Source organism: Thamnophis sirtalis, unplaced genomic scaffold, assembly GCF_051295495.1.
Source record: "Thamnophis sirtalis isolate CommonGarterSnake01/CBP01778 unplaced genomic scaffold, rThaSir2_p1.2 scaffold_4, whole genome shotgun sequence".
Classification (NCBI taxonomy): domain Eukaryota; kingdom Metazoa; phylum Chordata; class Lepidosauria; order Squamata; family Natricidae; genus Thamnophis; species Thamnophis sirtalis.
In genome coordinates, this window is record NW_028261384.1 from 53,914,706 (window position 1) to 53,931,340 (window position 16,635).

The 16,635-nt window shown below is 35.4% G+C and overlaps 1 protein-coding gene across 6 annotated transcripts in view; it reads left to right on the forward strand.

Moving 5' to 3' along the window:
- The window catches only part of ATP2C1 (ATPase secretory pathway Ca2+ transporting 1), a 92,521-nt gene that overhangs the window by 39,905 nt on the left and 35,981 nt on the right, over positions 1-16,635 (forward strand). For all 6 annotated transcript variants that reach the window (XM_087712941.1, XM_087712938.1, XM_087712939.1 and 3 more), the window contains 4 exons: positions 593-690; positions 2,041-2,136; positions 2,213-2,302; positions 4,397-4,501. In XM_087712941.1, coding sequence (XP_087569067.1) covers positions 593-690; positions 2,041-2,136; positions 2,213-2,302; positions 4,397-4,501 — 389 coding nt within the window. The remainder of the gene's footprint in view (positions 1-592; positions 691-2,040; positions 2,137-2,212; positions 2,303-4,396; positions 4,502-16,635) is intronic.

A 16,635-nucleotide genomic window follows, 5' to 3' on the forward strand; every position in this document is an offset into this window, starting at 1 on the left:
AACCCCAATAATCAGGAATAAATTTGGACCTAAGAATATTTTTGTTGCTTTGAGTATGTTATTAGGTCAGGTCCCAATCCAAAATTTTCCAAAAGTAATCATCCAGGTCATGTGGAGGAGCTAGAAGTTTTTTGAAATGTAACTTTCTTCAGATTTGGATAATGATAGTCTTCATCATCATAAACGGAAAAGGCATGTGGTGGCTCTTGCAGTGCAAGAGCATCTGCAAGTGCTTATTAGCTTGGCCAATTCCCAATTCTTCCTCTAGACAAAGGTAAAGAATGGTGGAACCAGCTGCCCTTGCAGTTGTTGCTATTGGAATGTGAAAAGGGTAGCTCCAGCATGAATTATGCTAAAACTTTAGTGAAAGGGTAAGGCCTCTCTTTAAAAATGAATTGGCCTGAGATCCTAGAGTAGGTTTATGACTACATAAATTAGCTACGCCACAGATTATGGGACTTTTCCTATCCCTGATCTAAGCAAGGATCCTTCTCTATTATTTTAGATTCTTGAAATAGATTTTGCTCTTATATTCCATTATCTTATCAAATCTGACAAATAATGAACTGATAATATTGTTTATGCTTTTCAGGATGTTGCAATGTAATTTGTTCAGATAAAACTGGTACACTGACAAAAAATGAAATGACTGTAATTCATATATTCACAGCAGATGGACTACATGCTGAGGTATGTGAGCATCAGTGTCAGAGATTCTTTGTTTACTAAAGTGTAATGGTTCTGAAATCTTTTTCCTAGAAACTGGCTGTTATTAGAGTAAATTAGCCTCTGTGGCTCTTAGGAATTTTCCAGTCTTAGCAACAGATTTACAACAGATTGCCTAGGGAATTCTGAGAGTTGATCCATTTCTCAGTTGTCAAGATTGAGAAACTCTGGATTATTGGACAATTGTTTCAAATATATATATTTATACATGAAGTCCTTGTTTGTCATTGAACCTGGAATTATGATTGTAAGTTGTTGAGCTGTACGTTGAGGCATCACATGGCTGCACACAATTTTTCAACATTTGCTTTGATTGTTAAGTAAATTAAACAATTTTCTCCCATTCGCATTTTTTGCTCAAAACTAGAAATCAATGCTGCACTTCATTGGTTAAATGGCCTAGATCTGTGACGGCAAACCTATGGCACATGGAGCCATTTGTCAGGGCACGCGAGGCGTTCAATCTTTTGAGGGCGTTTTTCACCTTCTGGAGGCTTCCCTGAAGCCTCCAAAGTGTGAAAAACCAACCCTATGGGCAAACTGGAAGTTTAGGAACAGACTTTCGGTTTGCTCATAAGACCATTTTTCGCCCTCCGGAGCCTTCAGGGAAACCTCCTGAAGGCCTCTGAAGGCTCTGGAGATCAAAAGTGATCCTAAGGAGAACCCTGAAGTTCAGGAATGGTGACTTCTGGTTTGTCCATAGGTCCGTTTTTTGCCCTTCGGAGCCTTCAGGGAAGTCTCCTGAAGGCTCTGGAGGTCGAAAATTGGCCCTACGGACAAACCGGAAGTCGCCATTCCTGAACTTCCGGGTTCCTCGCAGGTCCATTTTTTGCCCTCCAGAGGCTTCAGGAAAGCTCCTGAGGCCTCGGGGGCGCGCGGAAGCTGCTTTTGTCCTCCCCAGACTCTTAGAAACCCTCTGGAGCCTGGGGAAGGTGAAAAAAATGCAGCAAAAGCAGGGGAGCGGTCACTGATCTCACGCATACAGGCTCGCTGGGGGCACACGTACATAACATTGTTGGTGTGGCACACTGGCGCACAACCCCCCTGTGCTTCCCCCGCTTTTGGCATTGCAGCCAAAAAAGGTTTGCCATCACTGGCCTAGATATTGGTATTTGAACATAGATTTTTTTTAACATTTACATTTTATTGTGTTTTACCAATCTATTTGAAATGTTAATATATATTTCTATTCCATGTATGATAAGCCATGTACTAAATAAGGACTCAAGGATTTATCTTTCACAAATCATTACTTTTCCTACATTATTTTTAAGATCATAAGGTTTGATAATTGTGCTGATTATTTTGTCACAGGTTACTGGAGTGGGCTATAATAGATTTGGGGAAGTCATTGTTGAAGGTGATATTGTCCATGGATTTAGCAAACCATCTATTGGCAGAATTGTTGAGGTGAGCCTCACATGGAAAAATAACTATGTTCTGAAATAGTAACAGTTTATTATAGTAACATTTGTTTTCTTTGTAGGCTGGGTGTGTGTGCAATGATGCTATAATTAGAAACAACACTTTAATGGGGAAACCAACTGAAGGAGCCTTAATTGCTCTTGCTATGAAGGTAGGAAGTGCACTGAACCAATGGGTGATACTAATTAAAAATATAAAATGCATATTCAAAAAAACTCATTCAGGATAAACTGTGCTTGTATTATTATGTTGTTTGTAACTTATAATGTTAGACTAAGAAAAGTATTGCAATGCAGATAGTCCTTGACTTACATTCACAATTGAGCCCAAAATATATGTTGCTAAGTGAAACATTTGTTAACTGAATTTTGCCACGCTTTACGACCTTTTTTCTACAGTTGTTACATCAGTTGACTAAAGTGAATCTGGGTTCTTCCCTATTTGCCGAGGGGACCACATGATTCTGGGACACTGCAACCGTCATAAATATGAATCAGTTGCGAAGCATCTAAATTTTGATCATGTGACTATGGGGCAGTGGTGGGTTATGGATCCCGTTGTAACTGGTACACTGCAATGGGGCCAGGCGTCCACCACATGCACGCGCGCAATGTGCACATGCGTACCCACTGCCTGCGACACTAGCTGCTTGGCAGAGCATTGCGCAGGTGTTCTACGCTTCATGCATGTGCACAAATGCCCTTGTCAGCTCAAATAGAGGTAAGGAGAGCGGGCGGATGGTTCCTCTGGAGCATCGTAATGGAACGATACCTAGTGCTCCCAGCAGGCACTGGTACGCCCGTACCAGGGCATACCAATCGTAACCCATCACTGCTATGGAGATACTGCAATGATTTGTGAAAAATGGTCATAAGCCACTTTTTCCAGTACTGTTTTAACTCAAAATGGTCACTAAGCAAACTGTTGTAAGTTGAGGACTACTTGTTGTATAGTTGAAACTTACTATGAAAACTGAAGCAATGCAAGAACAAGTAATATGTGTGTTCATAAACACATATTATATATAAGTATATAATATAATCCAAAGAATAAAATCCAATTAAAACTGAACTATCAGTTTCTAATGGTGAATAGATATAGCAAGAGCCTTAAAAAGTGCTATTTATTCTGATTTTTCTTTGTAGAGAACCAGAAATATTTTGCATTTTTTGGAATTAAAATGCTAAAATTTCAAACTCTAACCATTTTGTTGATTCTTATAATTTATCTGTTGAATTATGAAGCTTTTAATTTCAGTTTTTCTAAATTGTTAATTAATCAATTCAGTTACTGTTTGAGTTATAAAGAATAGTTGTTGATTTGAAGTCTCTAAAAGTTGAAATGGTTCTAGAATTAATAAAAACTTAAATGTTAATTATTCTATAAAAGGCACTAGCATTTAAAAAAAAAGAAAATTAACTTGTTATGATTTGGTTACTGGCTTTGTTAACATAGGAGATAAACTATCAATAGAATACAAGAACCAGATGGAAACCTAAAGTGTATGTAATTAAGTGTAGGATACAGAATATGTTCAACTACTGACACTGAAGAAGCCAACCATGTGAAGTTACATTTTTGTTCTGGGAACAATGAGGATTTTAAATCTGGAATATTTATAGTGGCTTTTTATTATCTTAAAATTAGCATCTTAGAAATTAAATATGTTTATAAAACTGTAGCTTTAATTAAAAATAACATCCCAACTCTTTATGCAAAGGTTTTAAGATTGGACCCTAGCATGTTTCTGTTAGGCAAAACTTAAGTTATATTCTGTTTTTCATTTTTATAATTAATCTACAATAATTTCAACCCTTGATTTTTTAAATCGAAATATAATAATAATTTATCTGCATAAATAATTAAACAATGGTTCTTAGCTATGGTAAAGTATGCTTCAAAAATGATGTCTGAATTATATAAAATTCTGATAGACAATCTAAAGATTTTGGAAAAATAACTTTCATTATAATTTTAAAAATTATTAACAATTTTTAGCAAAATAATTTTACTAATCAAGTGAAATAATTTTAGTAAAATAGAGAAATTAAAAGTGGATTACATAATTATAGTTATAATCTTTCTTAATAAAAAGTATTAGAGGGAAATTAAAAGTAAAGAATGTTGTGAATACAATTGTAATAAATAAATGAAGTAATGAAATGATGTAGATAATATATGTAAAATGAGTAGAATATGAATTGCCTGATGTAGGTTGAAGAATTACAATCTTTTGTTTTCATAGATGGGTTTAGATGGAATCCAGCAGGATTACATAAGAAAAGCAGAATATCCTTTCAGTTCTGAGCAAAAATGGATGGCTGTTAAGTGTGTACATAGAACCCAACAGGTATGGCTATTACTAAACTTTTAATTGAATCTAATATTTTCCTACACCTTATTGTTTTTAATAATGCAGTGATTAAATTCCATCCCATTGTATTTAAAAGAAAAAGATCTAAATTGTATTTTATTTATTATTAAACTTCTATGCCACACATCTCACTAGGCAACTCTAGGGAGCTTACAATTTAAATTGTTATACCGTATTTTCACGACTATAAGCCGCACTGAAAATCCTAAAATTTGATAAAAAACCGGCAGTGCGGCTTATAACCCGGTGCGCTTTATGTATGGAAAAAGATCAAAAATCTCTCCCTCCCAATTTGATGCTCAAACTTGAAGCACGAGGACGGCTGGGCTGAGCGCCCGTTTCCGAGCGCCCCCCCCCCCCCCGGCTTGGTAGGAAGTCCAGATCGAAAGCCAAGCCTGCAGCTAGCTGGCTGGCTGGCTGGCCGGACTACCAGCCCCAGCAGCAGCCCCTCCACCCCTGCATTGACGCGTCGTTCAACCGACCCATTTTCCCCCCGGGTTTTATTTGCCAGCGGAGCCCACCCACCAGACAGACCCTCGCCCCGTTTTCTCCCCCCACCCCACCCAATCCGGGTTAGAGGTGTTGTGCGAACGCGTCTCTCGGGACGCCCCCCTCCAATTCGGGTTCAAAGCATCGCGCGGATGCGGGAAGCCTCCTGCTTTCTCTATTCTTCCTCTTTCTCCCTCCCTCTTTCTCTTTCTCTTTCTCTCTTTTCCTCTCTGCCGTCTTTCCCGGACTGGGTCTGCTGGCGGGGGGGGGGAGGGCTGGGAGGGGCTGATGGATCTGGTACCTGCCTGAAAAGAGATAGAAGGGGGGGAACGCAAGCTTGGAAGCCACCAGACCTTAGTTGATTAGGAGCGGCAGGATTCCCCCCCCTGCCGCGCCCCCCCCGCCTCTGTATTGCAGAAGGGAAGGGCAGCCCGTAAGAGCATCTTCGGAGCCAGAAATCCGGTTACTGTGCCAGCCGACATTGGCCGTGGTCTCTCTCTCTCTCCCCCCCCTCAAGCTTCTACGCCCCGCCACTTGATCGTTCTTGCTTTGTAAGCAAAACGGTGGGGGGGGAGCAGAACTAAAGGAGAGCCGGAGAGAGAGGATGGGGGGGAGAGAAAGAAAGAGAGAGAGAGAAGAGAAGAGATCAGCTCCTTTATAAAGACTGGATAGCCTTCCGCGCGGACGACGCTGTGCTCCAGGGGGCTGTTGCTCACTTTCTGCCAGCTCTCCCGGATCAGCTTCTGATACGCGCTGGAAAGTCCGTCACGCTCCATTTTTCTCCCAGAGCTAAGTGCCAAAGGGGAGCAGAAGCGCCGTTTCGGGAGAAAGCTCCGCTCCCCGCTCAAAGTCTTGGGCTGCCCCCGGAGGAACAGGTGGCCCGGATCCGGATCCCCGAGCAAATAATAAATAAATCCACACGCGGGGCTCGACGGAGCTTTGAAAGCCGCTTTCTCGCCCGGAGCTTCCCTTCACATCTCTGGAACGGCTTGGCTCCTTTCTTTTTTTTTTTTAGGGCGCCCCTCCATTGGTGCGGCTTATAACCTGGTGCGCTTTATGTATGAAAAAAGTTTGAAAAATTAACGTTAACTGATACTGCGGCTTATAACCCAGTGCGGCTTATGGTCGTGAAAATACGGTACTTCATTTTAGAGTGAAGATAACATTATAACAATGATTGTTTGAAAAAGAACAAGTAAACCCAGCTGAGGACGATGTGTAACAGACTACCATCTCTAATATTGCAGTACCATTTTCAGCCTTTTAACAATGCATCAGTTGATATAGTGTTGTTGTTGGTGGTGTTGTTGTTGTTGTTGTTATGTAGTTAATCTTTGGTGAGATTCACAGCCTTTGGGGCTGGTTGGTAGCTCAACAACTCAAGTCCTAACCAAGGACCTAGGAACTGTTAAAGTAACATCGGAGGATATAAGCTGTTCCAAGTAGGGTGGTTTAATATAGAATCATGTTCAAGTCTGATAAATTAAGAATTTCCAAATAGCGAGGTAGCCCTTTAGATATTGCTCCAAGGGTTCCAATTACAATCGGGACAACAGACGATTTCTTTTTCCACAGTCGCTCAACTTCAATTTGCAAGTCCTGGTACTTTGTGATTTTTTCTTGCTATTTATCTTCAATTCATGCATCTCCAGGTATTGCAATGTCAATGAACCATACTTTTTTTTTATTTTCAACTATTGTTATGTCAGGTGTGTTGTGGGCCAAGTGCCTGTCAGTCTGAATTCTGAAGTCCCACAAGATCTTGACTTTCTCATTCTCTAAAACCTTCTGAACCTGATGTTCCCAGTGGTTTTTGCTATACTCAAATCCAAACTTTTGGCACAATTTCCAGTGAATGATTTTAGCAACGCGGTCATGGCATTGTAGGTAGTCAGTTTGTGAAATTTTGCTGCACCCACTGATCAAGTGGTCAATTGTCTCGTCTTTCTCATTAGAGAGGCAACATTTGCTGTTGGTAGTAACATGTTGAATTTTTGCCTTCATGCAGTTTGTGACTAAGGCTTGTTCTTGAGTTGCCAAAATAAAGCCTTCTGTTTCTTTTTTCAGTGCTCCTGATATTAACCAAGTTAGCTTTTGGTCAGCTTTGCCTTCAATACTTTTCAAGTATTGGCTGTGTATAGTTTGTTTTTCCAATTTTCAGCTCGCTTCTCAATTACTTCTTTCTTATATTCAGCTTTTGACTTAGTTATTTTTAAAAGGCCTCCTTTATTTACTTCCTTAATCATTGGTTCTTCACTTTTCTGGATGTAATCATTCAAGCTGTGTTTTTCTTCTTCCCTTGTCTGTTTTACTTGTAGGAGTCCTCAACCACCCTCTACTCTTGGTAGATATAATCGGTCAACATCACTTTTAGGGTGCATAGCATTATTATTATCGCAACAACAGAATTGTATCATAGCGGCCAGTTGTTTTGCCAGATTTGGCATTGATTACTAGTCGAGCCCCACCCAGGGCCCTAGGACGTCATAATGTATTTTCATAATATGCGTGCAGATCCAAGCAGTGCGGTTTTTTGACTGATGGTGATTTTGTCAATTTTTAACAGCACCCAGTGTGCCAATTACCACTGGAATTACCACTGCTGGTTTGTGCCATAATCGTTGAATTTCGATTTTTAAGTCCTGGTATTTCGCATTTTTTTCATATTTCTTCTCATCAACCCTGCTATCACCTGATATTGCGATGTCTATGATTGTAACCTTATTTTTCTCAACTAGTGTGATGTCTGGTGTATTATCCACCAGTATTTTGTCCGTTTGTATGCGAAAATCCCACAAGATCTTGACCATCTGATTTTTGGTGACTTTTTCAGGCTTATGTTCCCACCAGTTTGTTGCTGTTTTAATATTATAATTTTTGCACAAATTCCAGTGGATCATTTGTGCTACTGAGTTGTGCCGCAATTTATAATCAGTCTGCGTGATTTTTTTACAGCAGCTGAGTATGTGATCAACAGTTTCATCAGCTTCTTTGCAAAGTCTGCATTTGGCATCATCAGAGGATTTTTCGATTTTGGCCTTAATGGCATTTGTGTGGATAGCTTGTTCTTGCGCAGCCAGGATTAGTGACTCTGTTTCTTTCTTTAATGTACCTGCTGTTAACCATAACCAAGTTTTTTCACTGTCCACTTTATCTTTTATTTTTCCAGAAATTGGCCATGCAATGCTTTGTTCTGCCAGCTCTCCATTAATGATTTTATCACATCTTTTCTGTATTCTTGTTTCGTCTGTTGGACCTTCAATAGATTTTTATTCTTTACTTCGATTAATAGATGTTCTTGATTTTCTTTTAAATAATCAGCCAGTGCATGTTTTTCTTCTTCAACTATTTGCTTCACTTGTAATAATCCTCTGCCACCTGATTTTTGTGGCAGGTATAGTCTATCAGTATCACTACGTGGATGTAAACTGTAGTGCATTGTCATTAGTTTCCTGGTTTTTCGGTCCAAAATGTCCAAATCAGCTTGTGTCCAGTTAACTATACCAGCTGTGTATCTTATACCTGATATTGCCCAGGTATTTATGGCCCTGATTGTATTTCCACCATTCAATTTAGATTTCAAAATTTTCCTAACTCTGTTGGTGTACTCTCCCCTGACAATAGTTTTTACTTCTCCATGCTTAATGTTATCCAACTGCAGAATGCCTAAATATTTGTAGGCTTCATTTTCGTTGCATTTAATTAATTGAATTCTTGTGAAAGAATAGCCTTGGAGGTCTTCTAGTCCAACCCCCCGCTCAAGCTGGAGACCTTATGTCATTCCAGACAAGCAGCTTTCCAGTCTCTCCTTAAAAGCCTCCGTTGATGGAGCACCCACAACCTCTGAAGGCGAGCCTTCCACGTGGCAACACGCTCCAGTGGTGCCACGGGTTTAACAATTCGGATGGAAGAGGTGCACGTGTGTCCTTTTAATGCCCACGTGCACTCAAAGAACACATTGAAGAACAGACTTCTTGAAGAACACACACAGAACATTCTTGAAGGACACACTTCTTCAAATTGAATAGTTTCCATTTAACACCCACTCAGTTGAGGACAAATAGATAGATTTGCAGAGAATATTAGTGTTCACGTGCCTCCAGAGTTTGTGGCTGCTTCCATTGCTGGAGGTTTTGAAGAAGACACTGGACAGCCAGTTGTGCAGGATGGTACAGGGCCGTGATGACGAACCTGTGGCACTTGGGCCAGAGGCGGCACGCAGAGCCCTCTCTGCTGGCACCGTCACCCCAGGTCAGATCTCCGTGGCGTTTCTTTCGTGAGCGTCTCTTTCCCTGCAAACGATGAAAGAGACGCTCACGGGGGGGGGGGGGGAAATCTTACCTCTTACCGAGCTGCCGGTGTTGGGATGCCCCATCTCCTGCCCTCCAGCTGGTCTTCAGGTCCCTGCTGCACATGTGTGCATGTACACACATGCATGCGCATGTCTGTGCCTGCACACTTTCACTTTGGGCATGCGTGCACGTGCAGTTTGGGCACTCAGTGTCTCAAAGGTTCGCTATCCCTGGTGTAGGGTCTCTTACTTGAGCAGTAGGTTGGACTAGAAGACTTCCAAGATCCTTTCCAACCCTATAATTCAATGTTCTAGTTTTATTATTTTATTATTTATTTGTGCCTTTGATTAATTAATTGTGCATTTGATTAATTGGAGGGGGAGTAGAACTCCTTAGCACCAGAGCATGTTAATAATAATGTAAAAAATACTAATGCTATGATGGTCATTTTGAAAAATCCTTTCTTACTGAGCACCTAGAAGCCAAGAGGAACATATGTGGCAAATTTGAAGTTTGTAGGCTTTACGGTTCTGGAGATTTTGTGATGATGCATGAGTGACATTTCACTTTTATATACCTTGGTTCTATTATATATCCATATATGTACTACTATTTTCCCAATTTGTACTTTCTGCTTTTTTCTATTAGTTTTTAGTACAGTCACTATATTGCAAGATATTATATCTCTATTCATCATCTCTTAGACTTTTTAGAATTTTATCATTTATTGACTTTTTGGTAACTCTTATATTTTTCTCTTGGGATTCTATATTTCTTTCTAGCATTTTTGCACATACTGAATGTTCCCTCTGTCTTACCCCTTATTTCCTTCTGAGGCATCATTAGGATACCAATCCATAACCCTTTCATTACTTTTGGAAAATCTTCCTTTTTTCTCTCTGTTCTATTGTAAATTGTTATGGAATTATTTATTTGATTCTTAGTATTTATTATTACTGTCTTTCCAGTGTTTTTGTCTCCTTGTAATTTGTTTTGATCTGTCTCCTTCGCCAATCCTTCTAATTTCTCATGTGTCTTCTGAATGTTATGTTAATTTTTCCCCACAGTTTGTTGAGGGTCTTCTACACTCACATCTTTATCTTTGAACAATCACATCATCTTCTTATGATTCTTTAGCACATTTTTGAAAATACTCTTAACCATCATTAAAATTTCTTCACAGAACTTTATTTTCTCCTGTTGAATCATTTTCTACCAGTTTAATATATTAAAATTATTCAATGTACTCTAATATTCCAGTATCCCAATACCTAAAAACTCAAAAAAGTCAATTATTAATAAAATTTAATCAATCCTGGAATTTTTCCTCCAAGTCCCCTAAATTTCTATTTTACAATATTTATAATTTCCAGTTTACATCTTCCCAATTGTCCCAATTTTTTTAATTTTTAATTTATTTTGGTTACATAATAAAAAATCTTTTGTGGAAAGGGGCTGACGTCATGACGGCACAACGTGCGATCTTGGTGCTCTGAAATCGCAGTCGATATTTCTGCTGCTGGACGGTCCATTCAGACCTAAACCATCCCGCAGAGATGGTGATTGAGAAGGGCACCTCCTGCTGATCTCAGGGACACCTCAAAGTCCCTGAAAGATCCAGGAATAGCCTTTTTTTCTGGTGACAGAAACGCAGCTAATGAAGCTGCTGAAGTTGGAACAGCTCCGGAACGGGAACAAAGTGAAAAGAGAAAGTGTGTCGAATTGGTGAGGAAATTTTATTATTAGAAAAAGAGACTACCACCCAAAAAATTACGTTAAATTAAAATTGAAGATGGAAGACTGTAAGTGGCAAAATTAATCTACATTAAACTTAGTGTGTTATCCTGTTTCTATTTTTTTTCATGGATGGAATTTTTGCAAAGGCTCCCTATTTAAACTGAATGGATTATTTTTTTCTTCTTTTTTCACTTTTGCTCACACCTATGGATTAAAATTTTCCTTCTTTTTTTGCAATGCTTGATTGGATTGATTGGATTATTTTTTATCTCCATTTAAGAGTTCTTTTCTTTCTTAAGCTTGGAATATAAAGAAGATAATAAGAAGGATTATTATAAGGATTATTATTATAAAAAGCAGTTACACTGCCACTTAGAATGCTGGAGGCTGGATACATTGTTTTTTCTTCTTTCTCTTTGATCACTTGAAATTTAATGTTCTTTCAGTTTGTTTACTGGCAATGATAATAGGAAGAGCACAAGTTGTTTATACAGATGCTTTTTGGGAGTTCTATCACTAGCTATTGGAGGGAAGACAACATTTTGACTTGAAAGATAATAAATGAACCTGTTTGAAGTTTATTAAAATAGCCTTGAATCCTATGGTGGCAGTGCCTGCAAAATTGGAAGAATGGTGCAGCAGGAAAAAGAAACTGTAACATTGCAAATGATTATGTTTGAAATTCAAAATCTATTAGTTGTGACAGAGACAGTTGAAAAGAGATTGGAGAATATGGAATACAAAACAGAAAAATTTGATGGAAAAACTGAGGATGTTTATCAAATGAAGAATGTGGAGGACACAGTTCAAAAAAATGGAAGAAAAGATGAGCAAAGAGATAAGGAAACTGTGGATACTGACAACAAAGTGAGCGTGAGCAGAATATGGAAAGGGGAGATAGATGGATTGGAACTCTACCCCAGACTTCAAAGCACAGAAGAAGAAAAGAGAGAAAAATTGATAGAGATAAGGAGAAAAATCTTGATAGAAGCACCAGTGATAACCAAAGATAAGCTGATGGAAAGAGCAGATGCTCGGTTTTGAACTTTTATGAGATATGAAAGGAACAACATGTTGCAAAGAGAAGTTCATACAAGATTTATTAAGAAATTTACTAGAATATTACTGCTACAAATGGCAAGAGATATAAGACTGCACTATTACTGGGAAGATACTGGTTGATGCAATGAAAATGTATAATAAAAACTAAGCTAAATTTAGTTTACTAGTAGTATGTATAAAATGAAGTGACAATAGCTATAGTTAAATAATGATTAATAATGATAACAATACATATAGATATATTAATTTGATAATATGAATTTTTATATAAACAACACATGGAGAATATGAGAGGAGGTTTAAAAGCTTTATCTAGAATATGTTATAAAGATGTATTGCGATTGGATGATTTTAGAATGATTTAATACATATAATCCTATTCTAGATTTTGAATATTATATATAAAAGGATGTAAAAACAATTATAGTCAAATTAAGGTTGAGATATAATAATCGTGATATACATGAATATATTTGGATTACTCTTAAAATATGAGATTTGATATGAAAAACTGGTGATGACTATGGAAGAGATGCATGGAAATACTGTAACCAACTGACACACTTTCTACAATTTGTAATGAAAGATGCTTTTTATTTTTATGTTTGTTTGTCTTTGTTCAAAAATAAATAAAAATTGTTTAAAAAAATTATTTTGTGAACAGTGTTGTCTGAATTCCTCCTTTTACATTCCCACCAAAAGGCATAATTCATTTTATATTATATTTCCATTATTTCTAATTTTAGTCAGATTACTTTTCTTCTATTTTCCAATTTCTAGTTTTAAACATGTACAAACAATATAATTTTTCTTTCTCTTTAAAAATAAACAATTATCATTTCTTTTCCATCTATTTTTCATTAACAGTATGAATCTTCAAGTTTCAAATTTCAAGTTTTATGTAATCAACATAACATAATTATTTAAGAGATTTAAGGTTTTTAATATAATTCCCACACATTCTAATTAAAAATATTTTAATCTTGTTAATATTTCTTTTACTGGATCATATTCTACTATTCTTATATTTCTAAATTTTCTTTTCTCTCTTTTTTATGTGTCATATCTTTTATTCTATATTTTCCCTCTCACTTTTCGATAGATTTTTTTTCTCCCCTATCTCCCTTCATTTTTTTTTTGCAATTTTTTTTTATTTTTAAACATAAGAAACAACATAAAAAAAAATCTCATCCATACAGACTGTAGAAAGTGTATCGGTTACAAAAAGTTTTCATGCATCTCTTCCACAGTCATCAAGCATAATTCATATTAACTCAAGTATTTTAACTCAAATATTTATACATGTTACTCTTATACCTCCACTTATGTTTGACTATAATTGTTTAAACATCCTTCATCATAAACTGTACCAAAATTTAATACATAACCACATACTGGCATTTCATTTAATATTTCTAAAATCCTCCAATAACACTGAATCCTTATGTCCTATTCTAGCTAAACATCCATAATATTTAAAAACAGACTTTTCTAATCCTCCTTTCCAGATCGCTGTTGGCAGTTTTCAGCTAGTTTCCTTATATTATACTCATGTATATGTATATAAGTTATCATCGTTATCCCTCCTTTATTTAACTATATCCTGTATCATAACATTTACCACTAATCAATATTCATATCCAATTATTACTTATCATAACACTACACATTGTGTACATTATTATCATTATCATATTTAGTTATATCTATTATTATTAAGTTTCACTAAGTTTAACTAGTTTTAAGTTATATTCTTCCATCTATCAGCCTGCATCTTTCCAATAACAAAACAATCTTATATCTTCTGCCATAGTATTTTAACTCAGATATTTATACATATTATCCTTATACCTCCTTTTTATTTAACTATAATTGTTTAAACATCCTTCATCATAAAATATACTAAGATTTAATACATAACCACATACTGGCATTTCATTTGATATTTCTAAAATCTTCCAACAGCACTGAATCCTTATGTCCTATTCTAGCTAAACATCCATAATATTTGATAACAAACTATTCTAATCCTCCTTTCCGGAACACCGTTTGCAGTTTTCATCCAGTTTCTTTATATTGTACCCATATATATATATATATATATATATATATATATATATATATATATATATATATATATATATATATATATATATATATATATATATATATATATATATATATATATATATATATATATATATATATATATATATATATATATATATATATATATATATATATATATATATATATATATATATATATATATATATATATATATATATATATATATATATATATATATATATATATATATATATATATATATATATATATATACCCATATATATATATATATATATATACCCATATATATATATATATATATATATATATATATATATATATATATATATATATATATATATATATATATATATATATATATATATATATATATATATATATATATATATATACCCATATATATATATATATATATATATATATATATATATATATATATATATATATATATATATATATATATATATATATATATATACATACACATACATACATACATACATACATACATATATATATATATATATATATATATATATATATATATATATATACACATACATACATACATACATACATATATATATATATATATATGTTGTCTTCATTATCCCTTCTTTATTTAACTATATCCTGTATCATAACATTGTCCCCCTAATAATCAAAACTTAACTGTATCTAATTTAATTCTTTTTTATTAGCCTCAGTATATAATCCAAAAGGATTTCTAATCTTCCTTTCATGAGTACCATTCAATGTTCATGTCCAGTTATTACTTATCATAACACAACACATTGTATACATTATTATCATTATCAATTATTTATTTAATTATATCTATTATTACTAAATTTCACTAAGTTTAACTAGTTTTAAGTTACATTCTTCCATCTATCAACCTGTAATCTTTCCAATAACGAAACAATCTCATATCTTCTGCCGTTTGTGGTACCAATTCTCTAGTCATCTTCTTGGTCAGCTTTGTATGGACTTCTCTTACCACCTCCTTGCTTATAAGATCTTTCATATAATCTTTTTTTTATTACATAAACAACACATACACACAACAATGAAAAAACAAAAAGAAAAAAGAAAAAAAGCACAATCATCACATACAGCATGTTGTTTGGTTACAGGTGTTTTAACATTTATCATTCTTCTACATTTATTACCTGTACTATATATATATATATATATACAGTCCATTATTTTTCAGATAACTTCTTCCTGTTTTGGTATTGTTTCATTTTTCCAGTTTTTTGCAAATATGATTCTTGCTGCTGTTAACACATTTACAATCAGATATTTTAAGTCTTTGTTATAGATTTCTGGTATGATCCCCAATAAAAAGACCTCTGGTTTAAAGTCTATTTGTTTGTGTGTCATTTTCTCCAGCCACATGTGGATTTTAGTCCAGTATCTTTTAGCTTCAATGCAAGTCCACCACATGTGGTAATATGAGCCCAGTATCTGATGACATTTCCAACACTTTTCTGATTTATTCTTGGACATTCTTGCAATTCTGGTTGGGGGTAGATGCCACCTGTAAAACATCTTATACAAGTTTTCTCTATATGCAGTAGACATTGTCATTTTATAATTTTGAGACCACAGTTTCTGCCATTTCTCTAAGTCAATCCCATACCTAAAATTTCCCCCCCAAGCTATCATAGTTTCTTTAACTTGTTCTTCTTGTAATTTAACCTCCAATAGATATCCATATAGTTTTTTAATTACTTTTTCATCAGTACCTGTTAAAATTTTGTCTAACTCAGTCATTTTATTGTAAAAACTTTTGGATTTTCTATCTTCATTATATCTGGATTGTATCTGTACATATGAATACCAGTTCATTTCTATCCCTTCTTGTTTCAACTCTTGGATAGATTTGAGTTCACCCTCTGCATTCAATAATTCAAAATATCTAACTGTTTGTTCCTTTTTATATATTATTGGATATGAAAATGCTTCAATTGTTAATATCCAGACTGGAATTTTTAAGTAGTGTATTCTTTTTACCTTTTCCCAGTTTGATAACAACGCCTCCCTTATATAATGTCTTCTAAAATAACCATGTGCAGGACTTCCTGGGAGGAGCTTACTGGTGGAAGCAGCAAAAAATCAGCTGCCTCCGAATTCCTGGCTACGTACCTGTTTAGAGGATCTTCCATCTGACGTCTTATCAGGTTTTCTTATCCTTCAGGCAAGAGGGAAAGAAGAAACTGTTTTGCTGGCAAATGCTCTTCGATTTTTGCAGCTTTTGTGCTTGCAAGGAAAGGGGGGCTAGCCCAAGGCAGAACGGCTGTCCGTGCTGGGAACTTCAAACTGCCTTGTGCAGGACAAAGTAGGTCTCTCCCACTCTGCTCTAAGTTTTGTTTGATTTAATCTTATCACGAGCTGAATCCGTTTACTGCGAGGACAATAATTGCTTATCAACAT